This window comes from Opisthocomus hoazin, chromosome 15 (genome assembly GCF_030867145.1).
Source record: "Opisthocomus hoazin isolate bOpiHoa1 chromosome 15, bOpiHoa1.hap1, whole genome shotgun sequence".
NCBI classification, from domain to species: domain Eukaryota; kingdom Metazoa; phylum Chordata; class Aves; order Opisthocomiformes; family Opisthocomidae; genus Opisthocomus; species Opisthocomus hoazin.
This window is the reverse complement of record NC_134428.1, coordinates 19,137,788-19,161,390: the sequence shown is the minus strand read 5'-3', so window position 1 is coordinate 19,161,390 and position 23,603 is coordinate 19,137,788. Positions and strand designations below refer to the sequence as shown.

At 41.5% G+C, this 23,603-nt stretch overlaps 1 protein-coding gene across 3 annotated transcripts in view; it reads left to right on the top strand.

Moving 5' to 3' along the window:
• Positions 1 to 23,603, top strand: part of PRKAR1B (protein kinase cAMP-dependent type I regulatory subunit beta) — a 104,074-nt gene that overhangs the window by 68,747 nt on the left and 11,724 nt on the right. For all 3 annotated transcript variants that reach the window (XM_075437047.1, XM_075437046.1, XM_075437045.1), the window contains exons 7-9: positions 2,947 to 3,105; positions 12,828 to 12,888; positions 16,436 to 16,557. In XM_075437047.1, coding sequence (XP_075293162.1) covers positions 2,947 to 3,105; positions 12,828 to 12,888; positions 16,436 to 16,557 — 342 coding nt within the window. The remainder of the gene's footprint in view (positions 1 to 2,946; positions 3,106 to 12,827; positions 12,889 to 16,435; positions 16,558 to 23,603) is intronic.

Genomic DNA, 23,603 nt, shown 5'->3' with positions numbered 1-23,603 from the left:
CTTTGCTTCCCACACCTTACAAACACAGCTACTTTCCTTTCTAGTTCTTTTTTTAAAATCTATTTTAAAGGGATTCATAGTGGAGCTGAACTCTTTGTTACAGGGCAGAATGACTTTGCAACGTGCCATCAATGTGCTGTAACTTCATCATGAAGACAAAAGTTGATTGTTGACTTAGGCCCATGCAGAGAATGAAGCGCAAGGTTTTCCTCCTAGAAAACAACAATTATTCTCAAGCGGTTTTCTCTTTTGGAGGTTGATATTGGAAATGGCGTTTTTACTGAGGAAGTGAATGCTGGGCCCAAAGACTGTCAGATCAGTGATTTGGTTTCACCTCAGAGTACTTTAAACCTGACACACTTAGGGTGGAGGAATGGCCATTTACGTAAACTGTTTAGAGGCAAGATGTCAAACACGTTTTGGGGAGTCTTGTTAAGCAAGGCAGCAAAATTAAAGAAGCCTTAGAGCAGTTTAGTAGTAGCCTCTCTGAAACAACCGTTTAACAGTAAATGTCCATCCTTCACTTGCTCTGCCTTGAGTTTTACCAGCGTAATTGCCCACTCTGGGCTGCAGTCATATCACACATGTTGCTTTAACAAGAAGTGTCACCATATTGCTTAAAAAAGTATGTGTTGGAATGACTTTATTTCTCGCTTCTAATTCGGATCCTTCTGCAATAACAAAACCTGTGCTTTTCAACAAAAGAGCATACAGAAACCTGTTTTTTTGGTGTGCTGAGAAAGAGTCAAGGATGCAATGTCAGTTCACATTCAGGATGTGGTCCAGAACTCATTGGAATTACTAGATTTTCGCTGTCATCCCCAAGACTTTTACCGAAGACAGGAATTACTGTACTGTAGCAAACCTTGGGTCCATCCGGTGAAATCCCCACAGAAAGAGGGTATCCCTACATTCAAATATGCAACTGGACAATTTTGCAATGGAATAATTGAATTTAAAAATTTTCACACATTCTGATTGCATTACAAGCCTTTCAGAGTCCTAATTTTATTCATCCATTTCTCCTGCTTGCCTCACAAAGAAAGATCCAGGAGCTGCAGCATCATCTGCTTGTTTCATCAGGAAAGTGCTTGGGTTTGCCTCGCTGTTTAAAAACTTCTTGTTTTGCTGTAATTTTTTTCATCATGAGGAGAATCAAAAGTAGCTTCAATGTTCTGTGAGATTTTCATTCTGCAGTGAGTATAAAAGTTTGAAAGGAAACGCTGTTGTTATTCTCGTGTGTGATACTCTCTTCTGTGGCATTCATTCTGTCATGGCGAAGAAATGACGCTATAGCTTTTGTGGCTTGAGCTGCTCTTGGCAGTCTGCTACCACCTGCCTGTGTGGGATTTATTTTGCCCTTTATTTCAGCCCCTTGATCCTCGCATGCTCCATGAACACCAGGAGCCACAGCATTGCCTGAAGTTCGGCAGTGATGCTGATACTGCTCCTTTTCAGCTGGTACTGAGGAGGTCTCTGGATCAGCTGAACTGCTCCGTGGCCTCATCCATCTCTTACTGAACCAGCATTTCACTGACCTCAGTAGGAGCTGGATCAGATCTTAGTTGAATACTGGGAAGATAAATTGGGATTGATTCCAGCGGTTGTTTCTAACACACCTTTTTATCATAAAATGAAGACAGAAGTAAAATTGAGGCTGACAGTTTGTTGAATTTTGACCCCAGTTCATTTATTTTGATCACCATCTTTTCTCATGCCCAGCTGGAACACAGCTCTAATTCATATATTTTTTAAAAACTGCTAGTCTCTTACTCAGTAATTGGTGATAGGTTATGGTCTTTTCCTTTGCCATAGTTTTCTGCTGAAGACAAGAATACCTCTGTATTTTCTTCATATTATGTTTCTTCACAGAGCTTCCAAACAAATGAAACTCATTCTGGTTGATTTCTTCTCTTGTCGGTCTGTAACAGATTGGGATATATTCTGCACTGGGTAAATGCACACAGCCTTTCCTACCCTCAAAACTCATAGACACATTAACAGAATGAAAAGGGTTTATGGTGTAGGTTTATAGCAGCAAGCCTACAAGCAAGCTGCAGAATACGCAATCCATAGCAGTCTTTGAATACACTGTTACGTCTCAGGAGCTGTATTGTCCATGAATAGTGAGGAGAATGCAGCCCAGTGGAAGGCACCTGCACGAGTCCCCCTTTCTCCTGTGCAGGTTTTACATAGCACTCAAGTGCAGGAATTCTTCTCAAATTAGATGTCACCCAAGAAAAATATTGGCATAGTGGTATTGATCCGCACTGTGTTTTGAGAGGATATGTTATTTAAGTAGGCTGTGGGTCAAACACTGCTGCATAAGTTCTGTAGAGCTGATGTTAAAGATGAAGGGTAATTCTGCATTTAGCTTCTCAAGTCCAAAGCACTTAGTAGTCTTCACTAAGGGAGAAAGAGATCTCACTAGTTCTGTTGAAATGGTTGTTGGAGGCCCTAGGCTTAGGGAAGAAAAAAATGTTCCTTTTCAAAAGATGTTTCCTTGTTTTGACTGTTTTTCATTTCACGGCCATGGTGCTTTTCAGCAAACCCCATTACACATATCAACAAATCTCCTTCCTTTCAAGTTTGACAGTGTTAATAAAAAGCCAAAGTTGTGACAGTTCTGCTTGTTGATTGTCTGAGCCTTGAACACAAGAGGGAAAACACGATGCCAGTTAACCATGGGAGCTGAAAACTCGGAGAGTAAATACAGTCATTGTACTGAAGCAAGATGACTTGAAATTCTGTCCACAAAGTGGGTTGTTGCCCTCTTTGGGGACCAACTGCGGAAACTGTTATGCTCTTGTTTTCCTTCTGTGTCCCCAGCACTGACAATTAGAAAGGAAATTGCTAATAGCTTTTTAGGTAGCTGGCAGCAGGAGGAAGACTGCAACTAAGTCACCAGTCTGGTTTTGCTTCTTATTTTGTCATGTGCTGTGGTAGGTTTATGTCAATGGGGAGTTGGTCACCAGCATTGGAGAAGGAGGCAGCTTTGGGGAACTGGCATTGATCTACGGAACACCCCGGGCCGCCACCGTCAAGGCCAAGACAGATCTCAAGCTCTGGGGCATCGACAGAGACAGCTACAGGCGCATTTTAATGGTAAGTTTATGGAGAAGGGCTTGTTTATGGACTTGATATTTTTTACTTTCTTTTGTAGCACCAGCACTTCTATTCTGTGTTCAGAGTTCATTGGTGGTAGGATGCTTTGCAGTCTGTGTTTCTACGTAAAAGAGAGAGGACGTGACAGTAACATTGAGTAGCTAAATTAAGTGAACTGAAAGAAAAGGGGACAAGATTCAGTAGAAAGACGCTGAGTCAGAAATGCAATTGAATAACATTACGCATAACTGTTATACATGAATGAAAACCTCAGGAGGCCTCTATTACCCACCGAAGCTATGCAAATCTTCTCCTTATCGTGAACCTCAAAATGTCTTTCAGCACTACTCTTTGCCTATGAAGTCTTTGAACTTGTATTGTACTCTTCAAGGCAGGTAATACACGGTAAATTGAGCTCCACTAAGAAATAAAAAGTCTTGTTTGGGCTGTGCCCTCTGTCTTCGTTAGCCAGCACACAGCCACACATATCATAGGATGGTAGCTGCAGAGTCCCTGCTAATGATTCATTCCGCTGCTCCTTGCAAGCTCCCTCATCTCTGCAGCAAAGCTCAACAGACCTGGGCACCTGGGGTCTGTGCTAGCTTCTTGATTTGCCGTTGGTTATGGAGTGGTGAGTTTATAATGGAAACTTGGACAGAAAATTAACTTCAGCACTGTCATAATGTTTTTTTATGAGTTTGTTTCCGAAGTCCATGTGCATATTCTCCTTCTTCATAAAACATTCCTTTCTTTTTGATAATTAACAGACGTAACTATGTAAAGCTGCTTTCTCAATAGGACTTGTCTCTAAAAGCTGCGTTGTTTCTTTCTGATCTGAAGAAAATGACACTATTCTCTCAGAATAGTAATAACAATGTGCATTCTTAGATCATCTGTATATCCAGTGGATGTCCTGGATAACAGAAAAATTAGCAAAAGTACTGAGCAGATTTTACACTTAAATGATTAGTCCTTAAGCAACAGACTGTAAGAGTGATCTTTATTTATAGTGTGTGATGACTGTTCAATGTCTATATGAAGCATTGCTCTGTGTTTCATGGGCTGAGCTCTGTTATCACATAAAAGAACATCATGCTGACATCTAGGATAGTACAGCTGATGGAAGTTTGTATTTCCCAAAATATTCAGCCTGATTGCTCCAAGACAAAGTAGAGGAATAATAATGAAAAGCATAATGTCTTCTCCCTTGTGGATAAGCAGAATGAATAGTTTTTGAATGCTTCCCAGTGCGGGGAAGCAGGCAGTAGTAACTGTGACCTTTATACAAGGTATTTCTAAAACATGGAGCAGGAGAATTTCCTAACAGATTTAAGAGGCACAGTCAACTTATTTGTCCTGCGTCCTACATGGATGCAATGGAGTGGTGTCTGGGATAACCGGTGCGATGAACCTGCATACTGCAAGGAGGAATCCAAGGTATAAAAGAGGAGGAATATAGGAGGGAAATAAATGTCAGGACGAGCCACATATTCCTTGACTTTTAAAGCATAGCTTTTTACAGCTGCCTGTAACCTTGCTACTAAAGAATTGAAGGGACAGATTCACAGGCCTCGTAGCCTAGAGGTAATTTCTGTTCCAGAGCTGATAATAGTAGTGGCACCTAACATCATCCAACTCTGTGAGCTTTCAGGTTTGGTGATGTGTCTATTACCGTCTGATAGCAGCCTTCAGGAGATGGATATCTGATGTAGGGACGGGATTTTACTAATAAGGTTTGAAGTCCCAAGTGGAAAAGACTGTGTTTTTAATGCTAGCTTTAGCCATACATACGACTTGAATATTATGGATACACTTCTGCTTGATTCTAGTTTAGTGCTCAGTGCTTTTCAAATTACTGTCCATGTTCTCTGAACCAGTGACTGCTGTACCTTATCCAGCAAGTTCAGTTTCTGCAGTTCATGAGAGCTTTAACTAAACATGGAGGCGTTTTCTCTCCCTCTCTCTTCTTGTGTTTTTTTAGAGTTGGGGCCATTAAAATTTGGTGGTCTGTTGCATTACATTAGATACCCAAACAGTGTAATTGTCATGTTCTCATTAGTTAGATAGAAAATATTTCAGGTAGCATGGTGAATTAATTGCTGCAGGTATCGAGAAAGTCCAATTTGAAGTGCTGTCCACGGTGAATGCAATTGACCCACCCAGAGTACATGAATTCTGTCATATTTTCATTTATTTCTAGGTGCAGCATGGATAATTTCTTTGCTGCAGGTGAAATAAGACACCTGTCTCTGTGCATTCGTGTAAGGGCAGATTGCAGTGGCTCTCTGCACATTTCCTCAAGCCTAAGAATTAATTACATCATGTTTCAGTGGCTGTATTTCATACTTGAAGCTAACTCCATTACATGGCTGGTTTTGCTGTACTCAGTTTGAAGACGTAGTAGTAGCTGCCTTTCAAGTTCCAGAAGCATGGTTTCCTGCCGTTTAGCCTCTAACCTTATGTTTCTAGAAAGTTGCTGGGTATTTTGGATGTAGAAATAAACAAGAGCTGGTAATGTTTAGGATATCTTTTGAAATACAACATTTAAGATGGTTTTAAAACTTGAGGGCAAGCAGGTTTCTCTTTTTTATTTTCTGTTTGCAAATACTTCTGTCCAAGGGATCAATGACCTTTTTCTCCCAAATATACATTTTTTTCTTGTAGTCAGATAAATCCCCTCCATAAGCCGACATAGATTTTTCTTTCATCTGCATTCTGTTCTGACCATGACCAGCCCCATGCTTTCTGAGTTTAGTGTTGTAATTTTGTTCAAGTTGTAAATATTCATTTGCAAATCATGCCTTCAGGTCCACACTTGCCAAAAACATTTTATTCTGTTGTAAGACACTTGACTCTACCTCATTTCTCCTTGCAGGCTGGTTCTTTGCTTTGCATTTAGTAATTTCTAGTTTTTATTTCTGCCTAGTGCTGTTTTCCCCACTTACGTGTGTCATTGATCCTGACTGGTTTATAGTATGAGTAAAATGCATCTCGGGAGGTTGGGGAGTTTGGATTTTCCTTTTTCTGGGTGGACAAAGCCTGATGCAAAAAGTTCCTGCTGGCTTTAGTTATACTTGCTGTCCATTTATTATTTAGCCTGTCCCAAAAGGAATTTGTTTAAGCAGATAAATTTCTTTATATTTCATTGTCTCAGCTTGGGTACCATGATGGCTTGAAGGTCACATTCAAGTTTGTTTTAGCAGCTGTGATGACTGGAGATGTTGGGGTAGTTATTTTTGTCAGGGTTTGCGGTGAAATTGCTTGGCTTTCACTGCAGTCCTTGACAAAGTATTAGACCATGAAATTCATTGTACTAGATGGATTACAAAAAAACACTTCAACATGTTCCCCCCTCAGTACACTCACAAATTATCTGTCCATCTGTGTGTTCCATTTCTTTCATAAAATTATCTGTGCTGTCTCATACTTTTCACTCCGTTGTAAATTTTTTTTGGTATATGTTCTATGGATGTGCACACAGAAGCACACAAACGTTTATGTATATATTCTATATTTATTTACTTACATTTTTCTTGGAGAGATGCAAAGGATTTTTTTACCATAGAATTCTCATGTAATTCAGTTGCTGAAATGTTGCTGCTCTCTTCTTTGTAACTGGGATTCAAGAGCATTGGGAAGTGGGGAACGTCCGAGGGTAGTACAATGTTTGTATTCTAAATATAGCGAATACCACAAATACCAGAGAAGCAAATGTCTGTATCCCAACATCAGATTGATCCCCCAGACAGTTCAGTTCCCAGACTGAGGACAATTGAAGTATTAATTTCTGGTAAATTCTTCCTTAAGAAGGCTTGATTCAGGATAGTTTAACTGTCCTCTAGTTCCCATGGTCCAAGATACCTGGCTCTGAGAGCATAGTTGCATGGGTTGCAATACTTTTTGCCTGTCTGGCAAACTTTCCTCACAGAAAGTGAGTTGTAATATTCATAGGATCATAGAATCACAGAATGCTTTGGGTTGGAAGGGAAATTTAGAGGCCATCTAGCCCAACCCCCCTGCAGTGAGCAGGGACATCCTCAGCCAGATCAGGTTGCTCAGAGCCTTGTCCAACCTGTCCTTCAGTGTTTCCAGGGATGGGGCATCGACCACCTCTGGGCAATCTGTGCCAGTGTTTCAACACCCTCATTGTAAAAAATTTCTTCCTTGTATCCAGTCTAAATCTACGCTGTTTTAGTTTGAAGCTGTTGCTCCTTGTCCTATCACAACAGGCCTTGCTGAAAATATTTTCCCCATCTTTCCTGTAGGCCCATTCAGGTACTGAAATGCGGCCATAAGGTCTCCCTGCAGCCTTGTCTTCTCCAGGCTGAACAGCCCCAACTCTTTCAGCCTTTCCTCATAGGAAAGGTGCTCCAGCCCTCAGACCATCTTTGTGGCCCTCCTCTGGACCCGCTCCAACAGCTCCGTGTCCTCTTATGCTGAGGGCTCCAGAGCTGCACACAGGACTCCAGGTGGGGTCTCACCAGAGTAGAGTAGAGGATCAGAATCACCTCCCTCAACCTGCTGGTCATGCTGCTCTTGATGCAGCCCAGGATGCGGTTGGCCTTCTGGGCTGCCAGCACACATTGCCGGCTCATGTCAAGCTTTTCATCCACCAGTACCCCGAAGTCCTTCTCTGCAGGGGCTGCTCTCATTCCCTTCATCCCCCAGCCTGTATTGATACTGGGATTGGTATGCAAGTCATGAAAAATCAAGGTTAGTCAGTTCCCAATGTTATGCCTCATTTTATTTATGCTATTTTGGCTTTGTTTTGCCATCTTTTCACAGTTTTGAACCTGAGAATAAGTTCTTTTAACAAGTGCCTTTTTCTACTCAGATAAAATAAAGTCAGAAGGACTTCATGTTGCCATAAAATGTAGGTTGTATGGTGGCCAAAACATAAAGCAGATCTGAAGCCTGCAATCCATCCAACACCTGTGCAATATAGCACTGGGATCTTGCGGGCTATTTTGTTTTCATGGCCAGTATCCACAGGGACTCTTTCTTTCATGCTCCTGTAAGAATGTAGACCCAAAGCATCATTCAACATGAGGTTTATACAGGGATTCAATGGGGCTGAAGCCATCCAGAAGGCCACTCTGGCACCTCCTGCCAGGATAACTCTTTTTATTTGAAACTTGAGCCGTGCTTTGGCTTTCGGTAGCCATTTGTTCGGCTTCTTACTGAAGGTGAGGATTTCTAGGAAGGATGCAATCAACTCCACCTGAAAAAATGAAGCAAGACAGAAGACATGAAGAGTGCTGGAGGGACAAAGGAAAGAGGCGAGCAGAGGGGGAGAAAGACAGAGACCGGACTGGAAGAATTGGAAGAAAAAATGGAAGAAAACAGGGAAAGTGAAGAAGTGGCAGCTGGAAAAGAGATGCAACAGTCCTATTCAACAAGACCTGCTGTAAGCTCTGGAGCATTCATTTTTCCTAGCCTGTGTATTGCTTAAGCTAAGCCTAGGGCTTGCTACATTTTTTAGTGGTCCTGCTTCATCTTTTAGTGGTCCTAAAGCTGGCTTTGAGCTCTTATCTGGATGGATTTGGCAAATGCAAATGAGCTCATTTCTCCTTGGGATTGTTTCAGGGAGGAGCGCTGCAGCTTAGAATGTTAACGAGTCTTCATAGTTAGTGGGAACCACCGTCTTTAAGAAGATGAGCTTGTGCGTGACAGCTCGGAACCAGGGAGAAAGTGAACAAAGGAAAGAGAGGAGAGGGAGAAGCAGCAACCGTTGAAATAAGAAATTAATAGGTTAGAAAAAGCAGAATTAATAAAGACCTTTTTAAAACGTGCCATCAAGAACCCTGCCAGCGTAGAATTATTCATGTACATTTACTATTGTTTTTATCTGGCTCAAGCAGTAAGATTTCTACTGCTTCCCTTGGGAAACTTTTCTGCAAGAGAATAATTCCTACGTTGGGAAAACTTTTTGATATTGATCTTAAATTAGATTTTCTTAATTTTCTCCTATTACTTTGAGTTATGTCAAGTTATGCTGTACTAAATTGCCCTCTCTTTCTGTCATATATCTGTAGATGGTTATCATGGTCTACTTAAAACCCTTGCAACAATGCATACTTGCTATGAGCATGACATACCTATGAGCCCAGTGTTGAGCTAACATATGCAGGCTGAATTTGGTTTACTCCTTCCTTATTGGCTCTTCCCAAGTGTGTTAGCATTTCTTCAGGCTCTGTTTGGTTTGGGAGCACTTTTCGGGAGAAGAGGTACCAAGACAGTGTGTATCATGCCAGGTGCCGTCACCTCCAAGCTGTGGAGATGGAGCTTCTAAACTTCATTCCTGGATGATGTCTTTGAGTACACAGATCAAAATAGCCTTGGCTGTATTCTTGTTGCAATCTGATGTTGCAAACCAGGTGTCACCTACTGTCTGTAAATCTCTTTCAGCTTTACAACTCTCCAGTTTTCTTCCATTCGTCAAACATCTGTGCTTTCGGTATTTTTTTTGTTTGCATTTCTTATCTATATTTTCAAAACAGAAGCTCGTTCTATTATTTGCTATTCCCATTTCTAATGTCTCCAGGTCCTTTCTTGTTATTTTCCTGTCCTGGCAAGCTTGCATAGTATCTCCTAGTCTGCAGGTATCATTACTGTCTGATTTGTTGCTGCTTCTAGAAGATCCATGAAAATATTGCATAAGAACAGACGTAGCATATGTCCCAGGGAGCACACTGGTTGACACTTCTGCAGAAATGACTTGAAGGGTCGGAGAAGAGGTTGTGATGGTGTTCATACCTGTGGCCTCAACAATTTGGGTAAAGTGACTACACTAAATAAAACAAGTATGAAAAGGACATCAGAAGTCAGGTGACATTATGCCTATGGGAGGGGATGAGACGGGAATATTAGGCTGATCAAGGAACGTGGGTAGTGGGCATGTTCTCTCTCTGTTTCATGGGGAGGAAAAGATGATTAATACCGATGGAAATAAGCACATGCTTTGGTTGCTTGTAAGATTTCTAATGCTGGGTTGTTTTTAGCTTGTATTAGAGTAGCGTTCTCTCAAAATCTCTTCCCCTCATTCTGCTTGTGAAACCTCGAGCAGGAAAACATACGCAAGTGAAAACAATGTGAGTGAGGGTGAGCCAAGCTTCTTTCTGGAAGAGAAATTGGGAACTGGTTGCGCTGACTGGGATCCAGCCTCATGGGCTCTGAAAGTGTAGAGAGGGCTTCTGTGCCTCCCTGGGAAGCCCTGGGTGAAGCTCTGCTGTCAGGTGGCTCGTGCCACCTTGGAGGCAGTGGTTTGTCTCCTCCGGGAGAGATGGAGGGTTGGCTGGAGCCATCCTGCAGGTTGAGTCATGAGCCATCGGTTGGGTCACCTTGGGTTTCAGTGCAGGTGCTGGTAAATAGGACTGCTAAGCCTCAACCACTAGTTCTTCCCTAGGCTCTTGTTCCACCTTACCTTTGTGGTATCATTCTGAGACAAGCGACATTTAAGACAGTGTAGCCATGCATGAAGTGGAGTCCCACTGAGGTTCTAGATGCTATCATAATACAAAAAATTATAACAGCACACTTAATTAATTCTTTCCACTTCAGTTTTTCTTTTGCATTTGTCTTCATGGTGAATTCTGTGTCTCTGCCCTGGCTTAGTTTAGCCAAGACATAACACACCCGTTTTCCTGTAGGAAGTGATGGGCTCTTGCTGTCCGGGCCAGGCAGGATGCCTGCAAATCTTACCTTCCTGGGTCTTGCCTGCATCTCTAAATACTCAAAGCTGTGGTCAGGCGTCACTTATGGCTACTGATTACTGCTTCTTAAAATTCATCTGTGTCCGCAAGTCATTTAAAAAGCATTTTCCACATCTGTCCCTGTGTGCCCCAGCCCATCAAACTAAACCACCAATGTGGTTTTCCATAGCTGTCAATTTTTCTGGTCTCATTTCCACCAGATTGCAGGGAGGAAAGCAACAACTGCGCAGTGTCCAGTTTTCCATTCTTTGTCTCACAGCGAGCTGTCAGGATCTGGCGTGGTTTGCAGAGCCTTCTCCGTTTGAAGTTCTTTTTTCTTCCTTTCTGGCACTTCAAATGCTCTCAGGGCCCCCGAGGTTGAGAACCAGGTTTGTCAGACAGAGAGGTCAGACGAGGGTTACTGATGCTATCGCTGAGAGGCGAACTGTCATCACCAGACTTGGAAATTATGAACGGTGTGCTGAGGAGGAGATCTCGGTAGCTGGTGCCGTGCTGACCCGGAGATACCTGGGAAGCGTGGCAGCTCCTGACGGTGCTGCGGCCGTTCCGGAGCAGGGCTGGCCCCAGGGGACGGTGCAAATGGGAGCTGTCTCAAGGGGAGAGCACCCGGCAGGTTCTGCTGGTGCTACAGTCACAAGCTGGAACCAAAGCCTGTTGGTGCTGGTGGGAGGATTTATGTTGCTTTGGTGGTCGTTGATTATGACGCGTGTAGGAAGAGGCATGCTGTTTAGTTCTTAGTTACATCATTTCACTTGAGTACACAAGCCTTTCCCATTTTCACACTTAAAGCACTTCTGAATGCTTTCACTGTGGAGCGTAAAATGATTCTTCTCCTTTTCCTTTCTTTATCCCCACTTTCTGCCTCTGCTTCCAGCACTTACCAGTGCTCACTTGGAGAAGGAGGAATAGAGAAGCGGCTTTTTCTGTGGCAGACACTGACATTTGCTTCTGTCTTCTCTGCCCAGCCCATGAGTAAATGCCATCTTTATTTCCCCTTTCTTCAGAAGACGACTGTATCATCTTTGTGCTGCACTCCTGCCTTACAGATTTGATTAGCAGGCACCAGGCAGCCTTCAACTTCCACGGGGAATCTACCCAGGCAGAAATGACGCGGGCTGTCATAGAACGGTGTGGAATAAACTGCACGGTACCAAGGAAGACCCTGGAGTTCCTCTTTGGTACCTGGGAAGATTTTCTTTTCAAGTAATTTGTGTCACTGCAGAAGGAGTTAAGAACAAATTAATTATTTGTGCATTGGTAAAACTGCGTTGTATTTATTCATACCTGAATCTCCTTCAAAAGTGCATGCTGGAATGGCTGCTTACGGTTCCTGTCTATGGTTATCAAACACTATGTAAGCAGAAGGTTTCTCGGTAGTTTATCATGCAATAAAATCTTAGCAGAGTGGAAACGACTGTGCTGGTGGCAGCACATACGTTGATGGATTGTCTGCTCCAAAATGCTTAAATCTTATTAAAATAACGACATGAATAGGTTGCTCTCAGCAGCAACAGTACCTAGAAAACCAAACAGAATATAAACCAGGCTTACAGATAAATGCTCTTGGCATTAAAGAGGTTTTAACCTAAAAGATTGGGACCCATGAGGGGGACATTTTAAGTTTTATCTTACTTTGTAGTTGTAAATTCCCTTCTAGTAGGGCCTCATTGGTAACAAGATATATACTGAATTAGCTAAACAGTTAATTGATGAAGCTCTGGCTTTAAAATGAGTGCCTGTAAATAATGGATACAATTCATCCACGGTGTCTGGTAACACCAGTGAAGTCAGTGAAATTACACCAGGATTGAATTTGATTCCTTCTGTCTTTGCTTATCAGCAATACAACTTGCCCAGACATTTTATGGGGAAACATTTGCCGTAGGCTGTTTATACTGGCTATGCTTAAGATTTGGAAGGGGAGGGGAAAAAAAGAGCAGCTGTAGGAAGAAATCACAAAAACACTTTGTGTAATGTTCTACCTCCTTTTTCTCTCTCCTTTAATAACAGGGCAGCACGCTGAGAAAGCGGAAGATGTATGAAGAATTCCTGAGCAAGGTCTCCATTTTGGGTCAGTTGCCCTTTGGACTTGCCTGTTAGTTCCTCTGCTGTATGTGTTGGCAGAACGCGTTTTCGTCTTTGGTGGCACGATGAAAGCAATGGTGGTCAAACAGAAGGTCTCACGGTTGTGTCGTTTCTGCAGGAATGAAAGCGTAAAGGGTCCTTTTTAGGACTTGTTTTTCTCATTCTTTAATATGCATTGAATGGTTGTTTGAAGGGCAAATCTTTCCTTAAATATGGGAGCAGGCATGCACTGGTAACCTTTTGGTAGCTGCTGTTGCAGTAGAGGTCAGATGGATAGAGAAGCAAGCAGTGCAGAGATCTGAATTTGTCATAAAGTCTAGTTACATCCTTCCAGGTAGGCAGGTGAGAAGCTTTTTCCTGTGAGAATACTGTATTTATGTGCACTAAACAAACTAACCTCACAAATCAAAACTCAGTAATTTTTTTTTCCTTCTGTGTATTTTACAGCCCCTGTCTCACATTCCTAAAACATCTGTTTAGCTTCTTGTCCTTGGATTTTGTTACCCTTTGATTAATGTGATAACCACGAAATTTGGACATGTTTTTGATGGCCCTCAGTAGGAAAAACAACCACCCCATAATGCCTGAACAATCAATCACCATTAGGAGAACAAAAGCTTCTAATAAGAAGGACAGTGTTAGTACAATGAATTGTTGATGCTGTAGGATAAACACCATTTTTCTGCCAAGGCTATTCTGGGAAAAAAAAAAAAGTACATGATTAATTTGCTATATAATTAAAATACTTATATTTCTATTTAAACAATTTGCTTTTCTTGTTTGTGGTATTCCTCTATCATTTGAGCTTATTTACCTGAAATATGAGAGCCCTAGTGAAAATATACTTGAACTTCTGAGAAGTGCTATGCATGAAATTTTCAATTACATTTGTATGCTTAAAGTAAGGCCAAGTATGTTGCGCACTTATTAATAAAGTTTTCATCATTTAAATGCCTTATTTTGTGCTTAATTTAAATCTTCCTAAATTAAGAGCACAAATTATACCAAATTACAGTTAGTATTTCAAGAAAAAAGGATCTCTGCACCTGCACTGATGAGAAGCAATTACAACAATGAGACATCTCCAAACAATTTCAGAGTGGAAAGGTTATTCAAAGATGTGCTTTCTTAAACATGTAGTTTGCAATATAATTATACCCTATTTTGTAGTATGGCTTTTCAGTCTCAGTAAAAAATGAGGCAGGACTTCAAGATTTGAATCTTTTTAAAGTACGAAAAAGCACCCGACAAAATAACGCACCGTTTCAGGAGCACCGAGGGTTTAGGTGAAATGTGTAAGGATTTATTTCACATGTCAACAAAACAGATGACAGCTGGGAAACAGAAAGGTGTTTCAGAAATCTCAGCGCAGCACTGAGAAGTTTACTTCACTTCATGCCTTAATGTGGTCAGAACTTGGTAATTTCATGGTGGAAAAAACTCTGCCTGCATCTTATATATATTTTTTCAAGGCTTGCGTGGTCTGTAGATAGCCATATAACTGTAAGAGCAATTATTTTAAAAAAAAAATCTAAAGATTTTTTTAGATTATCAGTAGCTGCTTACAGTGTATTGAACAAGCTATGAGAAAACTAATTGTCTAAGATCTTTCTTCTGGAGTTTAATTAAATGTAAAACCACGAATTGATATGTACAATTTCCAAGTGGCAAAGAATTGCATATGGCCTACTTTATTTGATGCTTGACTTTAACTCTGCAACTAAAACTTTAGGAATTTTATCATGTACGATCTTCTATATAATGCTCTGTTTTCAAGAACCATTAACCAATGTATTTGTAGTGATACAATTCCCTTAGACAAAAGAGAGACACTTCGTGACTAAAGATAGAATTAGCTTGAATTTTTCATAATGCCAACTGAAGAAGTTTCAAGAGACTCTTTCTTTTCATTGTTAATTATCGAGTTCTCTTTTTTTTAAAAAAAAAAAGCCTACTTTAGTCTGTATGAAGGAGTTTGGTGCTTATTTTTAGTCAAACAGAGCACTTTCTGAATGTTGCATTGACAATATGGTCAATATTGGTCTTTGATATTAATGCTTCTGCAGCAAAGGCCACAGATATACCAGGAAAGTGTATTAGTGATTGTAGGTGGGGAAAATATTAGAAATAATCACTTCCCAAACAGCGACACAAAGTGGCATAAAACCATGAAGACGTATGTGTGTCAGGCAACTCAAAACTCCCCTTTGGTGCATCAATCACTCCAATCTGGTTTTGTTACCAGACTCAGTGTTCACTTCTAAGCTCAGCCAAAAGGCTTTATAGCTTTTAAAGAACAACTCCTTCACCCTCACGCAATACTTCTAAGCAATATTTTGAACAAAATGGGAAAACTAGAGTCTGAGAGAACAGCCCAGATCTAATCCTGGCGTCAGGAGCTGTGTCTTACCTTACAATAGGTCAATAATTCACAATAAGTAACAATAAGCAGAGCTCTAGTACATGAATTTTAGCCCAGCTTTTTGAGGCAGTGAAGGTTATATCATTGTATTATGTGTTTCTTTTAATAACTTTTAAACCTGCCACTTCCTTCGGTCAAATCTGATAAAAGTACAGAAGTTCAAGTAGAATTCATTGTCTTGGATCCTCATGCAAATGGCTAGAGGAGAGTGACACAGGTTGTCACCCCTCCTCTCCCTGAGGGCAGGACAGGTAAAATTCATCCCTTAGCAAAGGCAGGAGGGGGAAGCTGGCGGGACAGCGAGCAGCCCCAGACCCTCAGCTGCGCAGCCTGTCTTTTGCCATGTGAGTATCACGGGGAGCTTGTGACAGCTGCCGGTGGGTGATAGGACACCAAGGTGCAGGAACCAGGCTGTGTTACCTCCATTACTCATAAAACACACCGTTAATATTTTCTTACTGAAGTTTTATAACTTTTCTTTCTAAGTAGGGGAATGAAAAGGAAAACACTTTGCAAGCCATCCCACTGGCAAGTGAAACAGAGGTGCCACTTCAAACATCTGTGCTGAGCCTCTGGTCACCCCTGCTGCCGGGGTCTCGCCCTTGGCTTCAGGGCTGTGTGATCTCACCCACGGGCGAAGAGTCATCTTTCAGATCAGCACTTTCACATCGCTTATCTAGCAGGCCATCAGCACCCAGCTGAGAGCACCTCTGACGAAAAGACAGTAGGACTTGTTCTGACATCTGGTGTGGGACGTGGCGAGAGAGGATCTCGGCGCTCCCGTATCGCTGCTGTCTCCAAGCAGCTCCTTGGCTGCTCCGGTCTGCTGCAGCATCAGGGCAGCACAGATCAGATCGCAGGCGGAGGGAACCGGAGCCAACTTTTCCTGTCCAACTTTTAAGATTATTATCTGGGTGATTACTAAAGTCTAAGACACAATGAATAAATACCTTCATGTTTCCCAACTGGAGGTGCATGCAAAGTGCCTGAATGAAAGAAATGTTTCTTTTATAACAGAACCAGGCACAGCAGAGCTGTCAGTTTAGATACGAATCTTCAGCCAAAGTTAGAGTCTTTTTATAATAAAGCTTTATGATCTTCAATATTTTAGAGTCCCTGGACAAATGGGAGCGGCTGACAGTGGCTGACGCACTGGAACCTGTCCAGTTTGAAGACGGAGAAAAAATTGTTGTGCAGGGAGAGCCTGGTGATGACTTCTTCATTATTACAGAGGTAAGACTGGCATGCTGATAAACTCCGTTGTTTCCTGGTGAAGATCAAGGCTTCATATGAAAGACATTTGGGTTCAGTTTAATCTCTTAAGCATAAATCTGAACTAACCCCACTCAAATCATTGCTCAAAATTCCAGTGAATTCAGACACCAGTTCCATGGAAATGTCTTAAGTGGAAAGATCCCTAATTTCCAGTAAATTGAAGATGCAGAGGAATTTTGAGTCGTGTCTAGTGTCTATACTGTTAGAAAGTTTGTTTTCTACATGAGATTTTTCTTGTTTAAATTGCCAGTACTTTAACCAGGCTGGCCAACCACACAGTGCATTGATCATTGTTCCCAAAGGGACTTACAGGGGAAATCACCAACGAACATCTGTAAACTGGAGCAGGAGAGCTAGTCTGAAAATGGGTAATTTGTTTTTTGTTTTGCCTTAAACTCAGTCCAAATGGCTAAGCCATTTTCTTGTTTACTCTCACACAGGCAGACAGATCTGTCAGGCAGCTGAAAATGCTGACATCTTTTTGGGAGATTATCTGACACTTCAGTTCTACCATCTCACTTCTGCAAACAGATGCTGATGGGGTTTTTCCTTCCTCTCTGACATAAATATTTGGATCCTTGGTATCTCATACAAATATCTAGGTGCTGTGATATAACAAGTTATGAAAAGTTTTTAGAGACACTCAGACTAAGAATAGCAAGACACCGTTAGGATATGATTGTGTGTGTATTGAAGTAGGAGCTTTTCAGTACCAGCTGTGAGCATCCATCCACAAATCTGTAGCCTGGTAGTGACCAACATGTGGCCGTGTGGTGACAGTTCAAGTGCGCATGCCAGGCCAGATGTTGCATGACCAGTAACAAGGCAGTGGTGGCACAGGACCCAGGAGGTAGTCTGAATCCCTTGCTGTGGGAGGAGGTGGGTCAGACAGATGTAAGGAAGCTGACATCATCTTGTTGCCTTGGGATCCAGTTGTATGTACACAGAACACATCTCTGGCTCCATCCGGCTGCTGCGTTGTGATGTGATTTAGGAGGAAAGAGACCCTGCCCTGCTCAGGTGATAAAGGGCTTGTACAGCCCCCACTGCAAATGGTTTAGAGGCCAACAGTTTTTTCTTTGCTTGCTCCTTATCTGTGGATTTTTGGACAGGTGCCTTTATCCAAGGCAGCCAGAATTTGGTTCATAATCAGTATCTGACACTTAAAATTCCATTCTTGCTTTTCTCTTAAGTGTTGGAAATACATATTTGATTTATGAACACAGTTTCTCTTCTGATGCTCACAGAATTGTCAGTGCAAATAATTGCACCTATATATCACACAGACGCTTTAGGAACTTTAAATATGTGATGAGCTTTGCCTGTTCAAAACAATAGTGTCAGAATAAAAGAGACTAGATACTATATAGGAAATTTTTTTTGTTAACAAGATATTTAATATATAAGAAAAATTCAGGAAAGAAAACCTTTTTTTCAGATATATGAAATTTTTGTTTCTACTAGTGTTACCAAGTGTCCTCTTATTCCTTGCAGCAGCATGAGACTAGGAAAACCTGATTTACTTAGACATCGAATCCCATGTGGAAAATTGGCAGCTTGCTTAAGAATAACCAAGAGTCTTTATTTTCCCCCTCTTGATGAAATATCTGTTGAGGCTTGAATGGGTAGAAAAGTATTAACACTGCATACTGCATAATCTGCTCACCTCACCGTTCCACTATAAATCCATCATAGTTTCTCACCTTAGAAATTGCCTGTATTTTTCTGCACTAAAGAGTCAACATGCAGTATCAACTACTTCTTGTGCTGCAGTAGGATTTCTGCCTGCTTACACATAGGTTAAGCTTTGTATTTTAAACCTGCTTTCACAGGAGTTTACATCTTTGATCTTAAACTTTTCTGCAGGAGAGCTGATGTGAGCCGCCAGGAACACATTCTACAAACTGGTTGAAAGTAGTTTTGGCTGTTTTGTTGTCACAATATGTTGAAAAGCCATCAGCTTCTTTCATATGCTTTTTGATGTTTGTGGCCTTATAATCCAAAACACTAGAAATGCAGCCAATTTGTTTGGCTTCTATATATGCAGAAACCATTTCATATATGACCAGAATGTAGCCTGCCTTGGAGTACAGTATGTCCATCAGAACAAAGCTAAACTTTGCCACAGAATTTTTGGGCAAGGTATTCATTTATTATAAATCATGGTCATTCAAGGCATGCCTTAGACGAATCAGTTGCCAATTTACAAAGCTGTGGTGCACCAGCATCACAAATACTGGTTCCAAGTGGGATCTTGTGGCTTCTATCATAAAAGCTTCTCTAAGACACCCAGAACTTACACATGGATTTTAAATTGGTAGCACAGCTTTATATGAACTTCATAAAAAAGTTATTTGTTTCTGGCTAGCCTGCAATGCTGTCTTCCTCTGTGACATCCCTTTGGAATACCATCTTTTAAGTGTATTGGTCCTGCAGAAGAATGTAGCCTGTAAGGGAATTGGCATCTTCAGGATTTACAGACTGCAGTGCAACCATTGAACCCTTTTGAAAGGGAGAATTCCAGCCTCAGTGATGATTGGAACGGCAATTCTTGCTTTAAACCAGAAATATCATCCTGGTTAGTATGGACAAGAATATTTAGTCTCCCCCCTTCTGTCAAGCAGGCACATTGACCTTTTCTCCTTTTTTCTTAGTATAACCTTTTTTTCATGGCTTTCTGTCCATCATCGGATCTCCAGTGTTGCACAGATCGTAGCAGGGTGCGGCTTATCTGAGGTGCAGGCTGTGTGACTGAAAATGCTACAGTGCCCCATGGAGAGCAGGGCTGCAGCAGGAGCTCAGCCAGATTATTAGAATAACAGAAAATGTGCACAGGGAAGAGTCACAGGAAACAAGGGCTGTTTAAGTTCACTGCTCACAAAGCTGTTTATGGTTCATTTTTTGTCAAAAAGTCTAATGAGAGAAGTATTACCCTGAGATTCCAGGACAGCTACAGGTTTTCTGCCGTCTTATATCTTCACAGGCACCAGTAAGATGTTTACCTGCAGTAGGTTGGGTGCTTTTCCATGTAAATCTCAAACAGTCTTGAACACGATTTAGTTTTAATGTTTGAAGCTGCGATATTTTCCAGAGATAGAATTATTTTAATGTTTATACCATATTCCTTAATTTAAAGATAGGATCAGAAGTGAATGTCTGCTTACAAAAGCAAAGTAACCACTTCTGTGAGATTGATTTACTGCACTTGAAACTAGTAATTAAAAAAAAGAAAAAAAAGCAGCCCTGCAGTTTCTGTATTTTCAGATATTTTCAGGTCTTATTTTCCCACTCTGGTTTTCACACAACAAACTTGGGCTTTCCCAGACCAGACAGATGTGGAATGTATCTGCTGGATTCCAAGGTCATGGAATTATCCCATATGAGATTCCTGGCGCAGAGGTGAAAAACTTTAAGCACCATGAAACAATTGTTGCCATAAAGAATTATATTTTGGCAAGCGCAAATCATAACAGATGTACAGTTTCTAACAAATAAATTTGCAGTTGTATTGTACACTGCCACACTGTGTACCCAGCAGTAGGGAGGATTTATTCATCTGACTTCAGATAACACAAATATTTTTAGCTAGCATTTTAAAGTGGTAGCTTGCAAAGGCATGTGAGCTTTGCCGAGTTAAATATCCCAGCAAATGTTAAGTCCATTTAAATAAAGTGCCTGTTGAACGGAGGCTGATTTTTTTCCCGACTTGTGCTTTGCTGCTGCCTTCAGCTCAAACAGTAGTTCAAACTAGTGTAGTAGCGCTCTGAAACTGGAAAGAAATGAGGTTTTTACTGTTGTCTAGGTTACTTAGAAAGGTAGTGACAATAGTGTTAAAAATAGTGGTTATGAGCATGTACCACTCTCGTAAGTTCAGCTTGGAACTTGGCTGGGTGGCACAGCACCTCGAAGTCCCTAACGCAGCTGCCGAAAACGCGGGGACCAGCAGCCATGAAGTACCTTGCCAGTACCTTTCCAGCTCCCACCCCTCCCCACGTCAGATCATTTGGACCAACTTGTCATGACCAAGCACCGTATACGGCACATGGATATTGTCACGGGACTCCACCGACTGTGCTCAGGGAGTCTTTTAATCTCGGCTGCTTACTGAGAGCTTGCTGAACTGCTGCCATATGGCCCCAATACTCTATAAAGTTTGACATGGCTTAAGAAAAATGCATGCACAGACACAAACATACGCAGGTGTAGGAGGAGAGAACAGCAAAAGGTTTATAATAGTGCCACGCTGCACCCGAAGAGCACAGCTCGTAACTGTCCTTTAAATGTGCTCTCCATAGCCTGTCATCTCCTCGGAGGACAGTTTGGTTTAAGTGGTTCAGAAAGCAAAGAAAGAAAAGTGCAGGAGAAGCAAAACATTTCCAATTAATAATTGGTCGAGTTGCCCAGCAATAGTATGCAGCAGCCTAAAAATAAAAGACCTAAAAATAGAAGATAATTCACAGGAGAAAATTCAAGGAGAAATGGACCTATTGTATCAGGTAGTTTCACATTAGATTTTTGTTTTTAACTTTAAAACCCAGTATATTTAATTCTAGATTCATGCTAAGTTACAGGGGGTAGTTGCACCCTCCTCTGCAGCTCCTTTGTGAAAAGCACTTTAAAAAAGCTGGGGATTTGTGTCCTTTTTTATTATGCTGCTGGTCAGAGAGGAGGCAGAGTCAGGGCCTCGGATTTTCACTCTGACCTGTATTATCAGTCCGGTCTGTTACCGATCTGTTACCCTCCCTGTTTCCCCATCAGCGGGAATAATACTACTGACACTTGATGAAGGTGAGGAAAAGCTTCATCGGAAAAAGCATAACGTATCTGTGAGTACTGAAACCCGGCAATGACAACAGCAAAACTGGCGAAGAAGAGAAAAAAAGTTGTTGATAGTACAGAAATCCTTCCAAAGTTCATGCGTAGAGCTGCTCGAGTGACATCAATAAATCGAATTAATTGGTAATGATTATTTGTCCAGCACTATTTGTGGCTGATTACATTGAAAAAGGTCCTGTAATCTTCAGGGGGCTGCTAGGTTTTGTGCTGCTGTTGACATTTCAAGTCAGGGCCACAAACTGGTTCCAGTCTGGGCAGGATCCACTGCGAGTTCTTGCTAAGAGTGTACTTGAGATACTGTCCTGTAGGTGAAATCAGTGTTTCCAGCCCCGCTGACACTCTTGGCATGCTATGGAGCGCCTCTGCACAAATGCAGTTCAAAGCCTTGTTAGGTGGAACAGTGTTTGTAAACTCTTCGTACCATGGTAACGTGCACCCACGGAGGAAGGTCCTCGGTCTAGCTCAGAAGGGCGCTCCGTTCTTCACAGTTGGGCCTTTTTGTAGGAAAAGTTGACTTGTGTCTTAAATTACACAACAGCCATCTGAAGATTTATGATTTAAAAGCCCCTTAAGAAGGAAAAAAATAAAAGAAAAATAATAGCCCAATTGTTTCCTGGTCTAAATTGTTGTTCTTTGACTTTCTAACCTAAGAGAGACCCCTTTGGCACCTACCCCTGCAACAGGCAGGAGAACTACAAAGTAAACTTCTTCCGTATGGTTAATGAAGTCACTGCCTTAGGCACACTCTGCTATCACACCTGATAATCTCTTTAAAAACACAGTGTGATTAATTATTAATTAGGAAGATGAATGTTGTCTAGAAAAGGAGTTTCAAAGGCTACAATCCAAACTGCTTAGTGTTACCGGGATTTTGTTGATACTGAAAATGTTGGTCAAAGGCTGTCTACAGCGACTCCTAATATACCTAATAAACAAAATATACCGAATAAACAAAATATACCGAATAAACAGCACCAGCAGTCACTGAGGCCTCAGTACTTTGCTAATTTTTAATTGCAGAGGCATTGTTTCCCGTAGAGCTCGTACAGGAAGGGCAGATTGACTTTTCTTGATATCACCTAGTTGTGCTGGAGCAATAGCGTTTCCACTGGCACTGCTCCAAAGTTCATCTGTGTTCAGAATGGCATTTTTTAATGGCCAGCTGATGTCAAAGATTGAAAGTTAGGTGTGTGATTGGGTCCCATCCTGACTAGGGATGGAGTATTTTACTGAGGCAAAGGGACTAAAACCTCAGCTTAGTCCAGCTCTTGTTAAACTCAGTTCAACTTTGTCTTCCATGGGCAGTGGATCAGGCTGCATATACACACAATATCCATATGCGTGCAATCTTGAGCATGTCCTTACCTCTCCTCTGTCAGAAAGGGACAGTGTTTCATAGGAAGCAACTGGCTGCTCCCCTTCTTCCCACCAGCTGTGGAGGACCTGTCAGTGACTCCAGCTTCTGGCCATTCCTTCCAACTGTTTCTCTGGCCCACTGTAACCACTACAATGCAGTCACCTACGGTAAATTCTGCAAAATCTGAAACCTCGGAGTGATGTACGATGGAGCATTGTCTTAACAATTTTGTGAAACTTCAGATTAGCCAATATTTCTAGTCTATTTTAGAACTTTGCAGATTTTGTTCCTCATTTGTGGCAGAAACCAGGACAACTGTATGTAAATTCTGTGAGTTGCTATGAACCCAAGGACTGGAGAATAATGTATAATTGTTTAAAAATGTACAGTTAAAAAAACACTGTCAAACTCAATCATGACTCAATCTTGAGTACACAATCAGCATTATGTCCTGTTGCATCACCCTTCTCCAACACCCTGAAGTGCTTTCATATTATGAAGAGGAAGCTTTTTTTGAAAGCAGTCTGATGGGTAGGAAGCCAATGTAAAAGCAATGTACGCAGCCAATATTTTGTTATGGAAAAAGATTCTCACCTGGATTGGCACATCTATGTAGTATGACCAGATATATTTGAGAGTTGCAATGACTGTGATATACAGTATAGGTAACCTTTTAACCAGCTCATTTTATCTTAGCTACTTACCTGTCTTACCTAAACATTTCATGGTCTTCATGGGGTTACTCACACTGCACCTGTGTGATGAGGTGCACGAAGCAACTTGTGCATTGCATGTTGTGGTCTGAAGCACA